General features: G+C 54.7%; 1 protein-coding gene across 1 annotated transcript in view; it reads right to left on the minus strand.

The window, feature by feature from the left end:
* Positions 1-6035: 6035 nt before the first annotated feature.
* CTDNEP1 (CTD nuclear envelope phosphatase 1) overlaps positions 6036-24410 on the minus strand; it is a 29030-nt gene continuing 10655 nt past the window's right edge. The window contains exons 2-8 of the mRNA XM_075332002.1: positions 11513-11616; positions 11163-11281; positions 11004-11075; positions 10785-10901; positions 8337-8448; positions 7677-7761; positions 6036-6386 (exon numbers count right to left, since the gene is read on the minus strand). Coding sequence (XP_075188117.1) covers positions 6326-6386; positions 7677-7761; positions 8337-8448; positions 10785-10901; positions 11004-11075; positions 11163-11281; positions 11513-11616 — 670 coding nt within the window. The 3' untranslated portion in view covers positions 6036-6325. The remainder of the gene's footprint in view (positions 6387-7676; positions 7762-8336; positions 8449-10784; positions 10902-11003; positions 11076-11162; positions 11282-11512; positions 11617-24410) is intronic.

The following is a 24410-nucleotide window of genomic DNA, read 5'->3' on the forward strand; positions in this document are numbered from 1 at the left end:
CCTCTGCTGCCACTTTTTCTGCTGAGGTTTGGATGTTCTGGGTTGTGGTAAAGAGGAGTCCTTACCCTTGGACTGCTTAATGATGTCAGCCAATGGCTCGCCAAACAGTCTATCTCTAGACAAAGGCAAACTGGTTAAACATTTTTTGGAACCAGCATCTGCTTTCCAGTCCTTTAACCACAAGGCTCTGCGCAAAACTACCGAATTGGCGGACGCCATTGAGGTGCGACTGGTAGATTCTAGGACCGCATTGATAGCGTAAGACGCAAACGCCGACATCTGCGTGGTAAGGTGCGCCACTTGCGGCACTGCTGGATGTATGATAGCATCCACTTTTGCTAAGCCAGCTGAAATAGCCTGGAGTGCCCATACGGCTGCGAATGCCGGAGCAAACGACGCGCCGATAGCTTCATAGACAGATTTTAACCAAAGGTCCATCTGTCTGTCATTGGCATCTTTAAGTGAAGCGCCATCCTCCACTGCAACTATGGATCTAGCTGCAAGTTTGGAAATCGGGGGGTCTACCTTTGGACACTGTGTCCAGCGCTTGACCACCTCAGGGGGGAAAGGGAAACGCGTATCTTTAGATCGTTTAGAGAAACGCCTTTCTGGGTGAGCGTCGTGCTTCTGGATTGATTCTCTGAAGTCAGCGTGATCCAACAAAGCACTCAATTTACGCTTGGGATAAAGGAAACGAAACTTCTCCTGCTCCGCAGCCGCCTCTTCTGCTGAAGGGGCTGGGGGAGAAATATCCAACAGCCTATTGATGGCTGAGATAAGGTCGTTTACCATGGCATCCCCATCCGGGGTATCCAGGTTGAGAGGGGTTCCAGGAGTGGATTCCTGATCACTCTCATCAGACACATCACAGGGAGACTGATTGCGCTGAGACCCTGAGCAGTGTGATGACGTCGAGGGTCTTTCCCAGCGAGCTCGCTTAGGGTGGCTGGGGCTATCATCTGAGTCATAATCCTCGGCCTGTGAAGCCGGGGACCCCCCTGTGGGCTGGATACATTCCAAGTGAGGGGGACCTGAGGACAGAGGCCTCGCCGTGCCCAGAGACTGAGCCCCATGCATAGATTGCAAGGTCTCAAGGATTTTTGCCATAGACACAGACATATTATCTGCAAAAACTGCAAAGTCCGTCCCTGTCACCGGGGCAGAACTTACAAGCGTCTCAGCCTGGGTCGCTACCTCTCCTGACTCCGGCTGGCGAAGCAGCACCGGGTCGGAGCATTGCACACAATGGGGGTCATCGGAGCCTGCTGGTAGATTAGCCCCACATGCAGCACACGCAGTATACACAGCCCTTTTTGCCTTGGCAGCCTTGCGTTTTGAGGATGGCATGTTGCTGCTTCCACAGAGCGATCTGGGATATGCAGCCAGAAGCGACCTCACAGTGCAAGAAATACAATATCTATATATCTGTACCCAGTACACTGATACACAGTGAGGCACTAGAGGGACCAGCACAGAAAAATCGCTTACCGCCCGCTTAAAAAGCGGGTGTGTGGTCGCCAGATAGCCCCTAGTCCAGGTCTCCCAGAGCCTTGCGTCCTTCCTCCAGCCAGACTGCATGTAATGGCTGCCGGCGTCTCGAGAGAGGAAGGGGGGCGGGCCCTGGGCGTTCCTGGCCAAGAGCGGGAAGCCTGCTTCCCTCTGTGCCTAGTGTGAGGGCTGGAGCATGTAAATCAGGCTCCAGCCCTCGTCGCTGCTTGCGAACAGCGTCTCTCCCCTACCCTGAATGACAGGGTGGGGGCGGGAACGAAACGGAGCAGCCGGCGTCCTAGGCCCAAAAAGCCGGGGACTAAAGTTATAACCGCCGCCGCCGTAAAAGCGCGGACGGCGGATCCCCGGCGCACCACAAGTCACAGCAGCGCCGCCCGGTCCAGAGGGGGTCGGCGCTGCGTTCCCAAACACAAACAATCCCCCAGTAATCTGTAGGGACACTAGCTCCAACGTTGCGGTCCCCGGCGCACTACAACACCCAGCCAGCCCGGAGTGTGTCTGTGCCTGCCGGGGACACAGAGTACCTGTATGATGCAGGGCCTGTCCCTGATCGTACTCCTGCTCCGTCTCCATCAGGTTCTAATGGGTCTGTGGATGGAGCCCGGCGTCAGAGCTGAGAGGCCGGCAGGATCCCACTTCCACAGAGCCCTACCAGGGGATGTGGAAGGAAAACAGCATGTCAGGCTCCAGCCCTGTACCAGCAATAGGTACCTCAACCTTACAACACCATCCAGGGGTGAGAAGGGAGCATGCTGGGGACACTATATGTGTCCTCTTTTCTTCCATCCGAAATAGTCAGCAGCTACTGCTGACTAAAATCTGTGGAGCTATGCATGGAATGTCTGACCTCCTTCGCACACAAAGCTAAAACTGGAGAACCCGTGATACCACGGAGGGGGGGTATAGCCAGAGGGGGAGGGGCCTTGCACTTTTAATGTAGTGCTTTGTGTGGCCTCCAGAGGGCAGTAGCTATACCCCAATCGTCTGGGTCTCCCAATAGAGCGCTGAAGAAAAAGAGAATTTTGTTACTTACCGTAAATTCTTTTTCTTATAGTTCCGTATTGGGAGACCCAGACCATGAAGGGCACACAACACCGCTGTATACACACTGTATATAGGTGCAGTGTATACAGGATATGGGGGGACACACTGTATATATGTGCGGTGTATACAGGATATGGGTGGACGCACTGTATATAGGTGCGGTGTATACAGGATATGGGTGGACACACTGTATAGAGGTGTGGTGTATACAGGATATGGGTGGACACACTGTATATAGGTGCGGTGTATACAGGATATGGGTGGACACACTGTATATAGGTGCGGTGTATACAGGATATGGGTGGACGCACTGTATATAGGTGCGGTGTATACAGGATATGGGTGGACACACTATATAGGTGCGGTGTATACAGGATATGGGTGGACACGCTGTATATAGGTGCGGTGTATACAGGATATGGGTGGACACACTGTATATAGGGGCGGTGTATACAGGATATGGGTGGACACGCTGTATATAGGTGCGGTGTATACATGATAGGGGTGGACACGCTGTATATAGGTGCGGTGTATATAGGATACGGGTGGGCACACTGTATATAGGTGCGGTGTATACAGGATACGGGTGGACACACTGTATATAGGTGCGGTGTATACAGGATATGGGTGGACGCACTGTATATAGGTGCGGTGTATACAGGATATGGGTGGACACACTGTATATAGGTGCGGTGTATACAGGATATGGGTGGACACACTGTATATAGGTGCGGTGTATACAGGATAGGGGTGGACACACTGTATATAGGTGCGGTGTATACAGGATATGGGTGGACACACTGTATATAGGTGCGGTGTATACAGGATATGGGTGGACACACTGTATATAGGTGCGGTGTATACAGGATAGGGGTGGACACACTGTATATAGTTGTGGTGTATACAGGATATGGGTGGACACGCTGTATATAGGTGCGGTGTATACAGGATATGGGTGGACACACTGTATATAGGTGCGGTGTATACAGGATATGGGTGGGCACACTGTATATAGGTGCGGTGTATACAGGATATGGGTGGACACACTGTATATAGGTGCGGTGTATACAGGATATGGGTGGACACGCTGTATATAGGTGCGGCGTATACAGGATATGGGTGGACACGCTGTATATAGGTGCGGCGTATACAGGATATGGGTGGACACGCTGTATATAGGTACGGTGTATACAGGATATGGGTGGGCACACTGTATATAGGTGCAGTGTATACAGGATATGGGTGGACACACTGTATATAGGTGCGGTGTATACAGGATATGGGTGGGAACACTGTATATAGGTGCGGTGTATACAGGATATGGGTGGACACGCTGTATATAGGTGCGGTGTATACAGGATATGGGTGGACACGCTGTATATAGGTGCGGTGTATACAGGATATGGGTGGGCACGCTGTATAGAGGTGCGGTGTATACAGGATATGGGTGGGCACGCTGTATATAGGTGCGTTGTATACAGGATATGGGTGGACACACTGTATATAGGTGCAGTGTATACAGGATATGGGTGGACACACTGTATATAGGTGCGGTGTATACAGGATATGGGTGGACACACTGTATATAGGTGCAGTGTATACAGGATATGGGTGGATACGCTGTATATAGGTGCGGTGTATACAGGATATGGGTGGACACACTGTATATAGGTGCAGTGTATACAGGATATGGGTGGATACGCTGTATATAGGTGCGGTGTATACAGGATATGGGTGGATACACTGTATATAGGTGCGGTGTATACAGGATATGGGTGGATACACTGTATATAGGTGCAGTGTATACAGGATATGGGTGGACACACTGTATATAGGTGCGGTGTATACAGGATATGGGTGGATACACTGTATATAGGTGCGGTGTATACAGGATATGGGTGGATACACTGTATATAGGTGCGGTGTATACAGGATATGGGTGGGCACACTGTATATAGGTGCGGTGTATACAGGATATGGGTGGACACGCTGTATATAGGTGCGGTGTATACAGGATATGGGTGGACACACTGTATATAGGTGCGGTGTATACAGGATATGGGTGGACACGCTGTATATAGGTGCGGTGTATACAGGATACGGGTGGACACGCTGTATAGAGGTGCGGTGTATACAGGATATGGGTGGACACACTGTATATAGGTGCGGTGTATACAGGATATGGGTGGACACACTGTATATAGGTGCGGTGTATACAGGATATGGGTGGACACGCTGTATATAGGTGCGGTGTATACAGGATATGGGTGGGCACACTGTATATAGGTGCGGTGTATAGAAGATATGGGTGGACACGCTGTATATAGGTGCGGTGTATACAGGATATGGGTGGACACGCTGTATATAGGTGCGATGTATACAGGATATGGGTGGACACACTGTATATAGGTGCGGTGTATACAGGATATGGGTGGACACGCTGTATATAGGTGCGGTGTATACAGGATATGGGTGGACACACTGTATATAGGTGCGGTGTATACAGGATATGGGTGGACACACTGTATATAGGTGCGGTGTATACAGGATATGGGTGGGCACACTGTATATAGGTGCGGTGTATACAGGATATGGGTGGACACGCTGTATATAGGTGCGGTGTATACAGGATATGGGTGGACACGCTGTATAGAGGTGCAGTGTATACAGGATATGGGTGGACACACTGTATATAGGTGCGGTGTATACAGGATATGGGTGGAAACACTGTATACAGGATATGGGTGGATACACTGTATATAGGTGCAGTGTATACAGGATATGGGTGGATACACTGTATATAGGTGTGGTGTATACAGGATATGGGTGGGCACACTGTACATAGGTGCGGTGTATACAGGATATGGGTGGATACACTGTATATAGGTGCGGTGTATACAGGATATGGGTGGACACGCTGTATATAGGTGTGGTGTATACAGGATATGGGTGGGCACACTGTATATAGGTGCGGTGTATACAGGATATGGGTGGGCACGGTGTATACAGGATATGGGTGGGCACACTGTATACCCTTCACAGGGGCATTCCTGCACCGCTCCTGTATATACCCCACAGGTGCATTCCTGCAGTGCCCCTTGCCCCAGTATATACCTCACGGGAATTTCTGCAGCGCCCCCTGCCCCGGTATATACCTCACATAGGGGCATTCCTGTAGCGCCCCCTGCCCCGGTATATACCTCACATAGGGGCATTCCTGTAGCGCCCCCTGCCCCGGTATATACCTCACATAGGGGCATTCCTGTAGCGCCCCCTGCCCCGGTATATACCTAACATAGGGGCATTCCTGTAGCGCCCCCTGCCCCGGTATATACCTAACATAGGGGCATTCCTGTAGCGCCCCCTGCCCCGGTATATACCTCACATAGGGGCATTCCTGTAGCGCCCCCTGCCCCGGTATATACCCCCACGGGAGAGGGGGGGGGGTGGTCGCTTCCACTCTCAATCCACCACACAGAAGGTTTCAAATAATTCTCTTTATACAAGAAAGTCTACAATTAAAAACCAGCCCCCCGGGTGTCCCCATGTATGCACCAGCCCCTGAAAAAAAGGGGTGGAGGGGGAATAGAGTCTGTGTCATCACTCTTCCCCCGCGATCCGTGTCCTAGAGGTAGAGAGGAGGGAGCTCTGCGCGGCCCGTCCTCATTACTGGGGTGTACAGTCTCTGTCTGCAGCTGGAGGGAGTAAGGCAGAGGGGGAGGTGACGAGGGGGCTCAGGACCATCAGCAGAGGGGGTCACGGGGGCTCATCGTCACCACAGCCGATGCTGGTGTAGATTGCGACTTAGAACAGAGCGGACATCAGCCGTGAACCTGGGGGAGAAAAATGAAAAAAGTCATTCTGAAATCGGGAGAGCCACCGCGCTCTCCCCTGGCCCGCACCCCCGCGCCCTCCCCCGCGCCGCCCCCCGCGCCACAAGCTCTCCCCCCGCGCCACAGCTCTCCCCTGGCCCGCACCCCCCGCTGGCCCGCACCACAGCTCTCCCCTGGCCCGCACCCCCCGCGCCCTCCCCCGCGCCGCCCCCGCGCCACAAGCTCTCCCCCGCGCCACAGCTCTCCCCTGGCCCGCACCCCCCGCTGGCCCGCACCACAGCTCTCCCCTGGCCCGCACCCCCGCGCCCTCCCCCGCGCCGCCCCCACGCCACAAGCTCTCCCCCGCGCCACAGCTCTCCCCTGGCCCGCCCCCCCAGCTCTTACCCGGGCCGCCCCCCGCGCCACAGCTCTCCCCTGGCCCGCCCCCCCAGCTCTTCCCCGGGCCGCCCCCCCGCGCCACAGCTCTCCCCCGGGCCGCCCCCCTCGCCACAGCTCTCCCCCGGGCCGCCCCCCTCGCCACAGCTCTCCCCCGGGCCGCCCCCCTCGCCACAGCTCTCCCCCGGGCCGCCCCCCGCGCCACAGCTCTCCCCCGGGCCGCCCCCCGCGCCACAGCTCTCCCCCGGGCCGCCCCCCTCGCCACAGCTCTCCCCCGGGCCGCCCCCCGCGCCACAGCTCTCCCCCGGGCCGCCCCCCTCGCCACAGCTCTCCCCCGGGCCGCCCCCCTCGCCACAGCTCTCCCCCGGGCCGCCCCCCTCGCCACAGCTCTCCCCCGGGCCGCCCCCCTCGCCACAGCTCTCCCCCGGGCCGCCCCCCTCGCCACAGCTCTCCCCCGGGCCGCCCCCCTCGCCACAGCTCTCCCCCCGGGCCGCCCCCCTCGCCACAGCTCTCCCCCGGGCCGCCCCCCGCGCCACAGCTCTCCCCCGGGCCGCCCCCCGCGCCACAGCTCTCCCCCGGGCCGCCCCCCGCGCCACAGCTCTCCCCCGGGGCCGCCCCCCGCGCCACAGCTCTCCCCCGGGCCGCCCCCCCGCGCCACAGCTCTCCCCCGGGGCCGCCCCCCCTCTCCCCCGGGCCGCCCCCTCGCCACAGCTCTCCCCCGGGCCGCCCCCCCGCGCCACAGCTCTCCCCCGGGCGGCCCCCTCGCCACAGCTCTCCCCCGGGCCGCCCCCTCGCCACAGCTCTCCCCCGGGCCGCCCCCCGCGCCACAGCTCTCCCCCGGGCCGCCCCCTCGCCACAGCTCTCCCCCGGGCCGCCCCCGCGCCACAGCTCTCCCCCGGGCCTGTCTCTACTCACCTTAAGGCGTCCAACATGGGAAGCAGATTCAGAAGAGCAGTATCACTGGGATCACTGAACCACGACTTGATTGGAATCGCGTTATCTACAATAGACAGAGGAATGGGTCCGTTAGCAGTCTACAAGGGGAAACAACAGGAAGCAGGGTCAATATGGTTATGGTGGGCCATGAGGAGTGGGCTCAGTGGTTAGCAGTAACCAGCACTGTATGATGGCACATGACAGGAGTGGGATCAGTGGTTAGCAGTAACCAGCACTGTATGATGGCCCATGACATGAGTTGGCTCAGTGGTTAGCACTGTATGATGGCCCATGACATGAGTGGGCTCAGTGGTTAGCAGTGTATGATGGCCCATGACATGAGTGGGCTCAGTGGTTAGCAGTGTATGATGGCACATGACAGGAGTGGGCTCATTTTTTAGCAGTGTATGATGGCACATGACATGAGTGGGCTCAGTGGTTAGCAGTAACCAGCACTGTATGATGGCACATGACAGGAGTGGGCTCAGTGGTTAGCACTGTATGATGGCACATGACATGAGTGGGCTCAGTGGTTAGCAGTAACCAGCACTGTATGATGGCACATGACAGGAGTGGGCTCAGTGGTTAGCACTGTATGATGGGATGCGGATATGTGGGAACTTATACTGATGTCAGTACCTGGATGACTTCGATATGCTCCCGGCGAGTTGTCTAGAATGACCACACTGGACAGGTCACTGTGCACTACAGACAGATCTTTAATATAGCTGCCCAGCTCCAGCGTGCAATGCTGAGGAGAGAGGATAGATTACTCACTGATCCACCAATTACTCACTGATCCCCAACAACAGCAAGAACCAGCAACCAAGACTACATGTTAGGCCGGGGTCACATCATCCAATATGAGAGAATCGGGTTGATTGTGCTAACGACAGTCAGATCAGACTCTGCTGCGAGCGTGACCGAGAGCCATCACTGTGATCCCAGTCTCTGCTGCGAGCGTGACCGAGAGCCATCGCTGTGATCCCAGTCTCTGCTGCGAGCGTGACCGAGAGCCATCGCTGTGATCCCAGTCTCTGCTGCGAGCGTGACCGAGAGCCATCGCTGTGATCCCAGTCTCTGCTGCGAGCGTGACCGAGAGCCATCGCTGTGAACCGAGTCTCTGCTGCGAGCGTGACCGAGAGCCATCGCTGTGAACCGAGTCTCTGCTGCGAGCGTGACCGAGAGCCATCGCTGTGATCAGAGTCTCTGCTGCGAGCGTGACCGAGAGCCATCGCTGTGAACCGAGTCTCTGCTGCGAGCGTGACCGAGAGCCATCGCTGTGAACCGAGTCTCTGCTGCGAGCGTGACCGAGAGCCATCGCTGTGAACCGAGTCTCTGCTGCGAGCGTGACCGAGAGCCATCGCTGTGATCAGAGTCTCTGCTGCGAGCGTGACCGAGAGCCATCGCTGTGATCAGAGTCTCTGCTGCGAGCGTGACCGAGAGCCATCGCTGTGATCAGAGTCTCTGCTGCGAGCGTGACCGAGAGCCATCGCTGTGATCCGAGTCTCTGCTGCGAGCGTGACCACTGTCATTTTGTCATATGTGAGAATTGGAGCACAGGTGCGGAGATGATGAGATATTAGGGGAGAGGCGGGGAAAGGGCGATAGAGGGGGGCGGGCGACCGAGGGAACAGACGGAGGGGGGCGGGCGACCGAGGGAACAGACGGAGGGGGGCGGGCGACCGAGGGAACAGACGGAGGGGGGGCGGGCGTGACCGAGGGAACAGACGGAGGGGGGCGGGCGGGCGACCGAGGGAACCGACGGAGGGGGGCGGGCGACCGAGGGAACCGACGGAGGGGGGCGGGCGACCGAGGGAACAGACGGAGGGGGGCGGGCGACCGAGGGAACAGACGGAGGGGGGCGGGCGACCGAGGGGAACAGACGGAGGGGGGGCGGGCGACCGAGGGAACAGACGGAGGGGGGGCGGGCGACCGAGGGAACAGACGGAGGGGGGCGGGCGACCGAGGGAACAGACGGAGGGGGGCGGGCGACCGAGGGAACAGACGGAGGGGGGCGGGCGACCGAGGGAACAGACGGAGGGGGGCGGGCGACCGAGGGAACAGACGGAGGGGGGGGGCGGCGACCGAGGGAACAGACGGAGGGGGGGCGGGCGACCGAGGGAACAGACGGAGGGGGGGCGGGCGACCGAGGGAACAGACGGAGGGGGGCGGGCGACCGAGGGAACAGACGGAGGGGGGGCGGGCGACCGAGGGAACAGACGGAGGGGGGCGGGCGACCGAGGGAACAGACGGAGGGGGGCGGGCGACCGAGGGAACAGACGGAGGGGGGCGGGCGACCGAGGGAACAGACGGAGGGGGGCGGGCGACCGAGGGAACAGACGGAGGGGGGGCGGGCGACCGAGGGAACAGACGGAGGGGGGCGGGCGACCGAGGGAACAGACGGAGGGGGGCGGGCGACCGAGGGAACAGACGGAGGGGGGCGGGCGACCGAGGGAACAGACGGAGGGGGGCGGGCGACCGAGGGAACAGACGGAGGGGGGCGGGCGACCGAGGGAACAGACGGAGGGGGGCGGGCGACCGAGGGAACAGACGGAGGGGGGCGGGCGACCGAGGGAACAGACGGAGGGGGGCGGGCGACCGAGGGAACAGACGGAGGGGGGCGGGCGACCGAGGGAACAGACGGAGGGGGGCGGGCGACCGAGGGAACAGACGGAGGGGGGCGGGCGACCGAGGGAACAGACGGAGGGGGGCGGGCGACCGAGGGAACAGACGGAGGGGGGCGGGCGACCGAGGGAACAGACGGAGGGGGGCGGGCGACCGAGGGAACAGACGGAGGGGGGCGGGCGACAGGGGTAGGGGTACAGACAAGGAGGCAGACGACGGAGGGGGGAGTGGGGGTTGGTGGGTCAGTGATGCCGACTTCTATCCTGGACTACGACTTCCGACATAACCCCAGTCACAAGACCAACAGGGGTAACAATGGGGGACAGTTGTGGGGGTCAGTGGTGAAGACCTCTCCCGCACTATGAGGACATACCCCAGTTGGTCTCGTGGTGGGGTCAGTGATTAAACCTTCTCCCGGATTACGACTGCATACCCCACAGTTGGTCTCGTGGGGCTCACCTGTCTGTAGAAGCGCCTCCTCAGGACGCCTCGGTTATTATCCAGTTTATCGGCCACGGCGGACCCGTAGATCTCCATACTGGCTGTGAATACCACAAGCTCGTACCACTGACTGACCTGCAGGAAAGTCGCCATTACTACAAGCGGAGGGGCAGAAAACGTCACAATGGGGTCTCCACGCTCTACTCACCCACAATGGGGTCTCCACGCTCTACTCACCACCTCCAGGAAGAAGTCCACGTGTGGCCGCTTATGTACAAAGAACCTCACTGGGTGTTTATCTATGACGACCTGTGAAGAGGAGGAAGCGGGTGTTGAGCGAGCGGGGGTAGCCACACTCGCCGGCGGCATCACATTCGCGGGAGGCACCACACTCACCTTTAGTATAAAATCAGGGGGTGTCCCTGGACGGACAGTCGGCCGTAGTACCCCATCATGATGAGAGTGAATCAATGTCTCATCTAAGTCCAGGACCAGGACCTTCTTCTTAACCTGGTCTGAAAGACACAGGTGACGAGCAAGTCAAGCAGAGGCACTACAACCCCCCGCAGGTGCCAGTGGCAAAGCTCTACAGGGTGGAGGGTACAGTGACGCCCCCACAGCAGAGCGCAGCCCCCACAGCAGAGCGCAGCCCCCACAGCAGAGCGCAGCCCCCACAGCAGAGCGCAGCCCCCACAGCAGAGCGCAGCCCCCACAGCAGAGCGCAGCCCGGACACGTCATTACTTACTGAGGCGGTTCCTGGAGGAAGGAGAAAGCGGAAGGATGTCATATCTGACCGTCTGATACTGGATGACCTGTGGGAGGAGAAGCAGAAACGCCATAAATTTCCAGCTCTGACTGCCCCTAGTCTCGTTGGTCAGAATTCACACCTGTCTCCCAGGAACGTGTCTGCTGCCTCCCTGCTTCTGTGAGTGACCTCATCCTGCGTCTCTACGTGTTTTCTCTGGCCCCTCTCCTGTGAGATGTGTAATGTTAGAGGTCTCGTCGTGCCTCCCAGAATTCCCCCACAAACCTGAAACCTGCATGCGTTCCATGTGTCACGTGTGAACACATCTGGATTTCACCCTGGTTCTTCACTATTTCGTCCTGAATTTCAACATTTACTAGGGCTTGATATTTCCGGCTCTTTTTCGGCCCAGTTTGGGTGTCTATACCTCACATCGCGAGACTTGCTGTGGTCTCTTCCCAACTGCTTAATCATCAAGGCAACTTGTGTCCTACACCCCAGCAGAGACTTCCGTAACCTTCAGATCTGTCCTAAGGAGATCACGTGTGCCAGATATTTCTGGAGCAATATTTCTGAAGAGTCTAGCCAGATAACCACGGCAAGTGGCCAGGAGACGGGAGGCTGGGCCAGATAACCACGGCAAGTGGCCAGGAGACGGGAGGCTGGGCCAGATAACCACGGCAAGTGGCCAGGAGACGGGAGGCTGGGCCAGATAACCACGGCAAGTGGCCAGGAGACGGGAGGCTGGGCCAGATAACCACGGCAAGTGGCCAGGAGACGGGAGGCTGGGCCAGATAACCACGGCAAGTGGCCAGGAGACGGGAGGCTGGGCCAGATAACCACGGCAAGTGGCCAGGAGATGGGAGGTTGGGCCAGATAACCACGGCAAGTGGCCAGGAGACGGGAGGCTGGACCAGATAACCACGCTAAGAGGACAGGAGACGGGAGGCTGGGCCAGATAACCATGGCAAGAGGACAGGAGATGGGAGGCCGAGCCAGATAACCATGGCATGTGGACTGGAGATGGGAGGCTGAGCCCATGTACACCTCACATTCTCCATTCACATCAGTCCCTCTCTCCCCTCCTTAATGTACAGATCACATTCTCCACCAATATCAGGTTGTCTCTCCTCCACTCCCATGTACAGCTCACATTCTCCATCTATATCATTCCCTCTCCCCCTTCCCCATCTATAGCTCACATTCTCAATGGCTTATTTTTGGGGTAGGTCTTATTTTCGGGGAAGCAGGGTACATATAACTCTCTTCCTGATGCACATAGAAACCCGGCCAGTCTTGTAAATATTCAGTGCTCACCATCACCGATCTCTTAATTGTGCCCTCTTGAACTCAGTGTGCAACAAACTCCTCCACATTCCAGACTTTTTCCTCTCCAATTCTCTTAACCTCCTGGCTCTTACAGAAACCTGGATCCAGCAGTCGGTCACCACCGCCGCTGCTGCTCGTTTGTTGGGATACAATGCTCACAGCCCTCAGACCTGAGACCAGACCAGGTGGAGGTGGCTTCTTTCATCACAATGTGCTTTCCAGGTCATCCCCCCATCGCTTCACTTAAGTTTCCTTCCTTTGAGGTCCACACCACTAGACTCTTGAAACCGTTCTCCTTGTGAGTGGCGGTTGTGTGTCACCCTCCAGGCTCCTCCTATCAGTTCCTCGATCACTTGCTGGCCCACATCCCCAGCACCAGCTACACGCAGAAAAACCTGACAGACGGCAGCAGCTCTGGCGCATGCTGCAAACACGTCTTCTCCTGCGCTGCTCGAGGTGCTGAGTCCGTGGAGAAAAATCACTTTCAGCAGAAGACTTCATCCAATAAATGTTCATGCTCAAAACTTGACTGTGCTCTCCATCTGGCTAAACAAATCCCCCTCATCACAACTCTAGCCAACAATCCGAAACGACTGGTCCAAACCTTCCACTCCCTCCGGAGCCCTACGGTGCAGGTCCTGGTCACCAGCCTCAGCGCTGATCTGGCCACATTTTTCTTACAAAGCATAAACCACATCCATCAGGACATTTACAATCCCTAGAGCTTGGATCCCCTTCCCTCCATACCTCAATCTTACTTGCCATCGTCGCGCCTGTCACAGAAGTTACCGGACTCCTGACTTCTTGCCCTACAGCCTGCACCAGTGACCCCTATGCCTTCACATCTCCTTCAATCCCTTTCCCAGCTGTCACCACCTACGTAACCAAAACGTTTATTATCTCCATCATCCGGTATCTTTCCTTCATCATTTACACATCCCATCGTAACCCCTCTACTCATCAGACCTGCACTGTGCTGCTAACTCCAGACCTCGCTTATCTTCCCTTTATCTCTTATCTCCTGGATCGCTCGGGTCCACTCGTGGCTAATCCGCTATCTCTCTGAACATTCGCTTCTAGATTCTTTACACTCCACCAAAACGACCCTCACCAAAGTCTTTAATGACCGATTAACAGAAAAATCAAGTGGCCACTACTCCCTATTGTTTCTCCTAGATGTCTCCACCGCTTTTGACACTGTGGATCACCAGCTCCTCCACACCATGATCCGTGGCCTCTCCTGGTTCTCCTCCGATCTCTCCAACCGCTACTTCTCTGTTTCCTTTACCGGCTCTTACGCCTCTTCCCCTCAGCTTCGGGGTTCCTCAAGGCTCAGTCTTGGCCCCCCTCACTATACATCACCCCCATTGGACAAACCATTAATAGATTGGGTTTCCAGGATCATCTCTCTGCTGATGACACCAATTATATACACTGTCTCCGGACATAATTCCTGCATTATTACAACCCCCCGGGGATTGTCTGGCCACGGTCTCTAACATCTTGTCCTCCCTCTATCAAACAATCCATGCAAAACTGAATTCTCCAGTTTCCTCCCTCTACTCGCCCCCAACACCCAACATCTCAACTACCTCTGATGATTCAATGAGGTCTCCTTAGGAGCAGCTTGCCATCTTGGGGTTACATCTGACACAGAACTTTGCTTCATTCCCCATATACAATCACTCATCTCCTGCATCTTAAAACATCTCCAGAATCCAACACTCAACTTTAAAACGGCAAACCCCCCCCGACAGTCGCTCTTATACATTCTCGTCTGGACTACTGTAACTCTCTACTGATCGGTCTGCCTCTAACCAAACGTTCTCCTCCACATCAGTCGTGAATGTGGCAGCCAGGTTCATTTGCCTCATGTCCCTGTCCAGCCTCTTCACCGATGCCTTCACCGTGTGCCAGTCATGTATATCTATCATCCACAAAGCTCAACACTGCTACACGATCATACATCTCCTCCCTCATCTCCATCACCTTGCCCGTCCTCCCCATAGTTCTGCACCACCCTACATCTCCTCCTCATCTCTGTCTATCACCTACCTTTCCTCCCCATAGTTCTGCACCACCCTACATCTCGTCCTCATCTCTATCCATCACCTACCTTTCCTCTCCACAGTTCTGCACTGCCCTACATCTCCTCCTCATCTGTCTATCACCTACCCGTCCTCTCCACAGTTCTGCACCACCCTACATCTCCTCCTCATCTCTGGCTATCACCTACCTTTTCTCTCCACAGTTCTGCACCACCCTACATCTCCTCCTCATCTCTATCTATCACCTACCTTTCCTCTCCACAGTTCTGCAATGCCCTACATCTCCTCCTCATCTCTGGCCATCACCTTGCCCGTCCTCCCCATAGTTCTGCATCGCCCTACATCTCCTCCTCATCTCTGTCTATCACCTACCTTTCCTCTCCACAGTTCTGCACCGCCCTACATCTCCTCCTCATCTCTGTCTATCACCTACCTTTCCTCTCCACAGTTCTGCACCGCCCTACATCTCCTCCTCATCTCTATCTATCACCTACCTTTCCTCTCCACAGTTCTGCACCACCCTACATCTCCTCCTCATCTCTGGCTATCACCTTGCCCGTCCTCTCCATAGTTCTGCACCACCCTACATCTCCTCCTCATCTCTGTCTACCACCTACCTTTCCTCTCCACAGTTCTGCATCGCCCTACATCTCCTCCTCATCTCTGGCTATCACCTTGCCCATCCTCCCCATAGTTCTGCATCGCCCTACATCTCCTCCTCATCTCTGTCTATCACCTACCTTTCCTCTCCACAGTTCTGCACCGCCCTACATCTCCTCCTCATCTCTGCCTATCACCTACCTTTCCTCTCCACAGTTCTGCACCGCCCTACATCTCCTCCTCATCTCTATCTATGACCTACCTTTCCTCTCCACAGTTCTGCACCACCCTACATCTCCTCCTCATCTCTGGCTATCACCTACCTTTCCTCTCCACAGTTCTGCACCACCCTACATCTCTGGCTATCACCTTGCCCGTCCTCTCCATAGTTCTGCACCACCCTACATCTCCTCCTCATCTCTGTCTACCACCTACCTTTCATCCCCATAGTTCTGCACCACCCTACATCTCCTCCTCATCTCTGGCTATCACCTACCTTTCCTCTCCACAGTTCTGCACCACCCCTACATCTCCTCCTCATCTCTGTCTACCACCTACCTTTCATCCCCATAGTTCTGCATCACCCTACATCTCCTCCTCATCTCTGGCTATCACCTACCTGTCCTCTCCACAGTTCTGCAATGCCCTACATCTCCTCCTCATCTCTGTCTATCACCTACCTTTCCTCTCCACAGTTCTGCACCACCATATATCTCATCCCTCATCTCTGTCTATCCCCTACCTGTCCTCGCCACAGCTCTGCACCACCATATATCTCATCCCTCATCTCTGTCTATCACCTACCTTTCCTCTCCACAGTTCTGCACTGCCCTACATCTCCTCCTCATCTCTGTCTATCACCTACCTTTCCTCTCCACAGCTCTGCACCGTCCTACATCTCCTCTTCATCTCTGGCTATCACCTACCTTTCCTCTCCACAGTTCTGCACCGCCCTACATCTCCTCCTCATCTCTGTCTATCACCTACCTTTCCTCTCCACAGTTCTGCAATGCCCTACATCTCCTCCTCATCTGTCTATCACCTACCTTTCCTCTCCACAGTTCTGCACCACCCTACATCTCCTCCTCATCTCTGTCCATCACCTACCTTTCCTCTCCACAGCTCTGCACCGCCCTACATCTCCTCCTCATCTCTGTCTATCACCTACCTTTCCTCTCCACAGTTCTGCACCACCCTACATCTCCTCCTCATCTCTGTCTATCACCTACCTTTCCTCTCCACAGCTCTGCAATGCCCTACATCTCCTCCTCATCTCTGGCTATCACCTACCTTTCCTCTCCATAGTTCTGCACCACCCTACATCACCTCCTCATCTCTGTCTATCACCTACCTTTCCTCTCCACAGTTCTGCAATGCCCTACATCTCCTCATCTCTGGCTATCACCTTGCCCGTCCTCCCCATAGTTCTGCACCACCCTACATCTCCTCCTCATCTCTATTTATCACCTACCTTTCCTCTCCACAGTTCTGCACCGCCCTACATCTCCTCCTCATCTCTGTCTATCACCTACCTGTCCTCTCCACAGTTCTGCACCACCCTACATCTCCTCCTCATCTCTGTCTATCACCTACCTTTCCTACCCATAGTTCTGCACCCCCTACATCTCCTCCCTCATCTCCATCACCTTGCCCGTCCTCTCCATAGTTCTGCATCGCCCTACATCTCCTCCTCATCTGTCTATCACCTACCCGTCCTCTCCACAGTTCTGCACTGCCCTACATCTCCTCCTCATCTCTGTCTATCACCTACCTTTCCTCTCCACAGTTCTGCACTGCCCTACATCTCCTCCTCATCTCTGTCTATCACCTACCTTTCCTCTCCACAGTTCTGCACTGCCCTACATCTCCTCCTCATCTCTATCTATGACCTACCTTTCCTCTCCACATTCCTGCACCGCCCTACATCTCCTCCTCATCTCTTGTCTATCACCTACCTTTCCTCTCCACAGTTCTGCACCGCCCTACATCTCCTCCTCATCTCTATCTATGACCTACCTTTCCTCTCCACAGTTCTGCAATGCCCTACATCTCCTCCTCATCTCTGGCTATCACCTTGCCCGTCCTCTCCATAGTTCTGCACCACCCTACATCTCCTCCTCATCTCTGTCTACCACCTACCTTTCATCCCCATAGTTCTGCACCACCCTACGTCTCCTCCTCATCTCTGGCTATCACCTACCTTTCCTCTCCACAGTTCTGCACTTCCCTACATCTCCTCCTCATCTCTGGCTATCACCTTGCCCGTCCTCCCTATAGTTCTGCATCACCCTACATCTCCTCCTCATCTCTGGCTATCACCTACCTTTCCTCTCCACAGTTCTGCACCACCATATATCTCATCCCTCATCTCTGTCTATCACCTACCTGTCCTCGCCACAGCTCTGCACCACCATATATCTCATCCCTCATCTCTGTCTATCACCTACCTGTTCTCTCCACAGCTCTGCAATGCCCTACATCTCCTCCTCATCTCTGTCTATCACCTACCTTTCCTCTCCACAGCTCTGCACCGTCCTACATCTCCTCCTCATCTCTGGCTATCACCTACCTTTCCTCTCCACAGTTCTGCAATGCCCTACATCTCCTCATCTCTGGCTATCACCTTGCCCGTCCTCCCCATAGTTCTGCACCACCCTACATCTCCTCCTCATCTCTATCTATCACCTACCTTTCCTCTCCACAGTTCTGCACCACCCTACATCTCCTCCTCATCTCTGGCTATCACCTACCTTTCCTCCCCATAGTTCTGCACCACCCTACATCTCCTCCTCATCTCTGTCTATCACCTACCTGTCCTCTCCACAGTTCTGCACCACCCTACATCTCCTCCTCATCTCTGTCTATCACCTACCTTTCCTCTCCACAGTTCTGCACCGCCATATATCTCATCCCTCATCTCTGTCTATCACCTACCTGTCCTCTCCACAGCTCTGCACCCCCATATATCTCATCCCTCATCTCTGTCTATCACCTACCTGTCCTCTCCACAGCTCCGCACCTCCATATACCTCATCCCTCATCTCTGTCTATCACCTACCTGTCCTCTCCACAGCTCTGCACCACCATATATCTCATCCCTCATCTCTGGCTATCACCTTGCCCGTCCTCCCCATAGTTCTGCATCGCCCTACATCTCCTCCTCATCTCTGGCTATCACCTACCTTTCCTCTCCACAGTTCTGCACTGCCCTACATCTCCTCCTCATCTCTGGCTATCACCTACCTTTCCTCTCCACAGTTCTGCAATGCCCTACATCTCCTCCTCATCTCTGTCTATCACCTACCTTTCCTCTCCACAGTTCGGCACTGCCCTACATCTCCTCCTCATCTCTGGCTATCACCTACCTTTCCTCTCCACAGTTCTGCACCACCCTACATCTCCTCCTCATCTCTATCTATCACCTACCTTTCATCGCCACAGTTCTGCACCACCCTACATCTCCTCCTCATCTCTGGCTATCACCTACCTTTCCTCTCCACAGTTCTGCAATGCCCTACATCTCCTCATCTCTGGCTATCACCTTGCCCGTCCTCCCCATAGTTCTGCATCACCCTACATCTCCTCCTCATCTCTGGCTATCACCTACCTTTCCTCTCCACAGTTCTGCACCACCCTACATCTCCTCATCTCTATCTATCACCTACCTTTCCTCTCCACAGTTCTGCACCGTCCTACATCTCCTCCTCATCTCTATCTATCACCTACCTTTCCTCTCCACAGTTCTGCATCACCCTACATCTCCTCCTCATCTCTGGCTATCACCTACCTTTCCTCTCCACAGTTCTGCACCACCATATATCTCATCCCTCATCTCTGTCTATCACCTACTTTTCCTCTCCACAGTTCTGCATCGCCCTACATCTCCTCCTCATCTCTGGCTATCACCTACCTTTCCTCTCCACAGTTCTGCAATGCCCTACATCTCCTCATCTCTGGCTATCACCTTGCCCGTCCTCCCCATAGTTCTGCATCACCCTACATCTCCTCCTCATCTCTGCCTATCACCTACCTTTCCTCTCCACAGTTCTGCAATGCCCTACATCTCCTCCTCATCTCTGTCTATCACCTACCTTTCCTCTCCACAGTTCTGCAATGCCCTACATCTCCTCCTCATCTCTGGCTATCACCTACCCATCCTCTCCATAGTTCTGCACCATCCTACATCTCCTCCTCATCTCTGTCTATCACCTACCTTTCCTCTCCACAGTTCTGCAATGCCCTACATCTCCTCCTCATCTCTGTCTATCACCTACCTTTCCTCTCCACAGTTCTGCACTGCCCTACATCTCCTCCTCATCTCTGGCTATCACCTACCTTTCCTCTCCACAGTTCTGCATCGCCCTACATCTCCTCCTCATCTCTGGCTATCACCTTGCCCGTCCTCTCCATAGTTCTGCATCGCCCTACATCTCCTCCTCATCTCTGGCTATCACCTACCTTTCCTCTCCACAGTTCTGCACTGCCCTACATCTCCTCCTCATCTCTGGCTATCACCTACCCATCCTCCCCATAGTTCTATACCACCCTACATCTCCTCCTCATCTCTGGCTATCACCTACCTTTCCTCCCCATAGTTCTGCACCACCCTACATCTCCTCCTCATCTCTATCTATCACCTACCTTTCCTCTCCACAGTTCTGCACCACCCTACATCTCCTCCTCATCTCTGTCTATCATCTACCTTTCCTCCCCATAGTTCTATACCACCCTACATCTCCTCCTCATCTCTGGCTATCACCTACCTTTCCTCCCCATAGTTCTGCACCACCCTACATCTCCTCCTCATCTCTATCTATCACCTACCTTTCCTCTCCACAGTTCTGCACCGCCCTACATCTCCTCCTCATCTCTATCTATCACCTACCTTTCATCGCCACAGTTCTGCACCACCCTACATCTCCTCCTCATCTCTGGCTATCACCTACCTTTCCTCTCCACAGTTCTGCAATGCCCTACATCTCCTCATCTCTGGCTATCACCTTGCCCGTCCTCCCCATAGTTCTGCATCACCTACATCTCCTCCTCATCTCTGGCTATCACCTACCTTTCCTCTCCACAGTTCTGCACCACCCTACATCTCCTCATCTCTATCTATCACCTACCTTTCCTCTCCACAGTTCTGCACCGTCCTACATCTCCTCCTCATCTCTATCTATCACCTACCTTTCCTCTCCACAGTTCTGCATCACCCTACATCTCCTCCTCATCTCTATCTATCACCTACCTTTCCTCTCCACAGTTCTGCACCACCCTACATCTCCTCCTCATCTCTGGCTATCACCTACCTTTCCTCTCCACAGTTCTGCACCACCATATATCTCATCCCTCATCTCTGTCTATCACCTACTTTTCCTCTCCACAGTTCTGCATCGCCCCTACATCTCCTCCTCATCTCTGGCTATCACCTACCTTTTCCTCTCCACAGTTCTGCAATGCCCTACATCTCTCATCTCTGGCTATCACCTTGCCGTCCTCCCCATAGTTCTGCATCACCCTACATCTCCTCCTCATCTCTGCCTATCACCTACCTTTCCTCTCCACAGTTCTGCAATGCCCTACATCTCCTCCTCATCTCTGTCTATCACCTACCTTTCCTCTCCACAGTTCTGCAATGCCCTACATCTCCTCCTCATCTCTGGCTATCACCTACCCATCCTCTCCATAGTTCTGCACCACCCTACATCTCCTCCTCATCTCTGTCTATCACCTACCTTTCCTCTCCACAGTTCTGCAATGCCCTACATCTCCTCCTCATCTCTGTCTATCACCTACCTTTCCTCTCCACAGTTCTGCACTGCCCTACATCTCCTCCTCATCTCTGGCTATCACCTACCTTTCCTCTCCACAGTTCTGCATCGCCCTACATCTCCTCCTCATCTCTGGCTATCACCTTGCCCGTCCTCTCCATAGTTCTGCATCGCCCTACATCTCCTCCTCATCTCTGGCTATCACCTACCTTTCCTCTCCACAGTTCTGCACTGCCCTACATCTCCTCCTCATCTCTGGCTATCACCTACCCATCCTCCCCATAGTTCTATACCACCCTACATCTCCTCCTCATCTCTGGCTATCACCTACCTTTCCTCCCCATAGTTCTGCACCACCCTACATCTCCTCCTCATCTCTATCTATCACTACCTTTCCTCTCCACAGTTCTGCACCACCCTACATCTCCTCCTCATCTCTGTCTATCATCTACCTTTCCTCCCCATAGTTCTATACCACCCTACATCTCCTCCTCATCTCTGGCTATCACCTACCTTTCCTCCCCATAGTTCTGCACCACCCTACATCTCCTCCTCATCTCTATCTATCACCTACCTTTCCTCTCCACAGTTCTGCACCCGCCCTACATCTCCTCCTCATCTCTGTCTATCACCTACCTTTCCTCTCCACAGTTCTGCATTGCCCTACATCTCCTCCTCATCTCTGGCTATCACCTTGCCCGTCCCTCCCCATAGTTCTGCATCACCCTACATCTCCTCCTCATCTCTGGCTATCACCTTGCCCGTCCTCCCCATAGTTCTGCATCACCCTACATCTCCTCCTCATCTCTGGCTATCACCTTGCCCGTCCTCCCCATAGTTCTGCATCACCCTACATCTCCTCCTCATCTCTGGCTATCACCTTGCCCGTCCTCCCCATAGTTCTGCACCACCCTACATCTCCTCATCTCTATCTATCACCTACTTTCCTCTCCACAGTTCTGCACCGTCCTACATCTCCTCCTCATCTCTGGCTATCACCTACCTTTCCTCTCCACAGTTCTGCAATGCCCTACATCTCCTCCTCATCTCTATCCATCACCTACCTTTCCTCTCCACAGTTTCTGCACCCACCCTACATCTCCTCCTCATCTCTGGCTATCACCTACCTTTCCTCCCCATAGTTCTGCACCGTCCTACATCTCCTCCTCATCTCTGGCTATTACCCTACCTTTCCTCTCCACAGTTCTGCAATGCCTACATCTCCTCCTCATCTCTATCCATCACCTACCTTTCCTCTCCACAGTTCTGCAATGCCCTACATCTCCTCCTCATCTCTATCCATCACCTACCTTTCCTCTCCACAGTTCTGCAATGCCCTACATCTCCTCCTCATCTCTGGCTATCACCTACCTTTCCTCTCCACAGTTCTGCACCGCCCTACATCTCCTCCTCATCTCTGTCTATCACCTACCTTTCCTCTCCACAGTTCTTGCACCGCCCTACATCTCCTCCTCATCTCTGTCTATCACCTACCTTTCCTCTCCACAGCTCTGCAATGCCCTACATCTCCTCCTCATCTCTGTCTATCACCTACCCATCATCTCCACAGTTCTGCACTGCCCTACATCTCCTCCTCATCTCTGGCTATCAACTACCTTTCCCTCCCCATAGTTCTGCACCACCCTACATCTCCTCATCTCTATCTATCACCTACCTTTCCTCTCCACAGTTCTGCACCGTCCTACATCTCCTCCTCATCTCTGGCTATCACCTACCTTTCCTCTCCACAGTTCTGCAATGCCCTACATCTCCTCCTCATCTCTATCCATCACCTACCTTTCCTCTCCACAGTTCTGCACCACCCTACATCTCCTCCTCATCTCTGGCTATCACCTACCTTTCCTCCCATAGTTCTGCACCGTCCTACATCTCCTCCTCATCTCTGGCTATTACCTACCTTTCCTCTCCACAGTTCTGCAATGCCCTACATCTCCTCCTCATCTCTATCCATCACCTACCTTTCCTCTCCACAGTTCTGCAATGCCCTACATCTCCTCCTCATCTCTATCCATCACCTACCTTTCCCTCTCCACAGTTCTGCACTGCCCTACATCTCCTCCTCATCTCTGTCTATCACCTACCTTTCCTCTCCACAGTTCTGCAATGCCTTACATCTCCTCCTCATCTCTATCTATCACCTACCTTTCCTCTCCACAGTTCTGCACCACCCTACATCTCCTCCTCATCTCTGTCTATCACCTACCTTTTCTCTCCACAGTTCTGCACCACCCTACATCTCCTCCTCATCTCTGTCCATCACCTACCCGTCCTCTCCATAGTTCTGCACTGCCCTACATCTCCTCCTCATCTCTGGCTATCACCTACCTTTCCTCCCCATAGTTCTGCACCACCCTACATCACCTCCTCATCTCTGGCTATCACCTACCTTTCCTCTCCACAGTTCTGCACCACCCTACATCTCCTCCTCATCTCTATCCATCACCCTACCTTTCCTCTCCACAGTTCTGCATATGCCCTACATCTCCTCCTCATCTCTGGCTATCACCTACCTTTCCTCTCCACAGTTCTGCACCGCCCTACATCTCCTCCTCATCTCTGTCTATCACCTACCTTTCCTCTCCACAGTTCTGCAATGCCTTACATCTCCTCCTCATTCTCTATCTATCACCTACCTTTCCTCTCCACAGTTCTGCACCACCTACATCTCCTCCTCATCTCTGTCTATCACCTACCTTTTCTCTCCACAGTTCTGCACCACCCTACATCTCCTCCTCATCTCTGTCCATCACCTACCCGTCCTCTCCATAGTTCTGCAATGCCCTACATCTCCTCCTCATCTCTGGCTATCACCTACCTTTCCTCCCCATAGTTCTGCACCACCCTACATCACCTCCTCATCTCTGGCTATCACCTACCTTTCCTCTCCACAGTTCTGCACCACCCTCATCTCCTCCTCATCTCTGGCTATCACCTACCTTTCCTCTCCACCCTACATCTCCTCCTCATCTCTGGCTATCACCTACCTTTCCTCTCCACAGTTCTGCACCACCCTACATCTCCTCCTCATCTCTATCTATCACCTTGCCCGTCCTCCCCATAGTTCTGCACCACCCTACATCTCCTCCTCATCTCTATCTATCACCTACCTTTCTCTCCACAGTTCTGCATCAC

Source organism: Anomaloglossus baeobatrachus, unplaced genomic scaffold (genome assembly GCF_048569485.1).
Source record: "Anomaloglossus baeobatrachus isolate aAnoBae1 unplaced genomic scaffold, aAnoBae1.hap1 Scaffold_138, whole genome shotgun sequence".
Lineage (NCBI taxonomy): Eukaryota > Metazoa > Chordata > Amphibia > Anura > Aromobatidae > Anomaloglossus > Anomaloglossus baeobatrachus.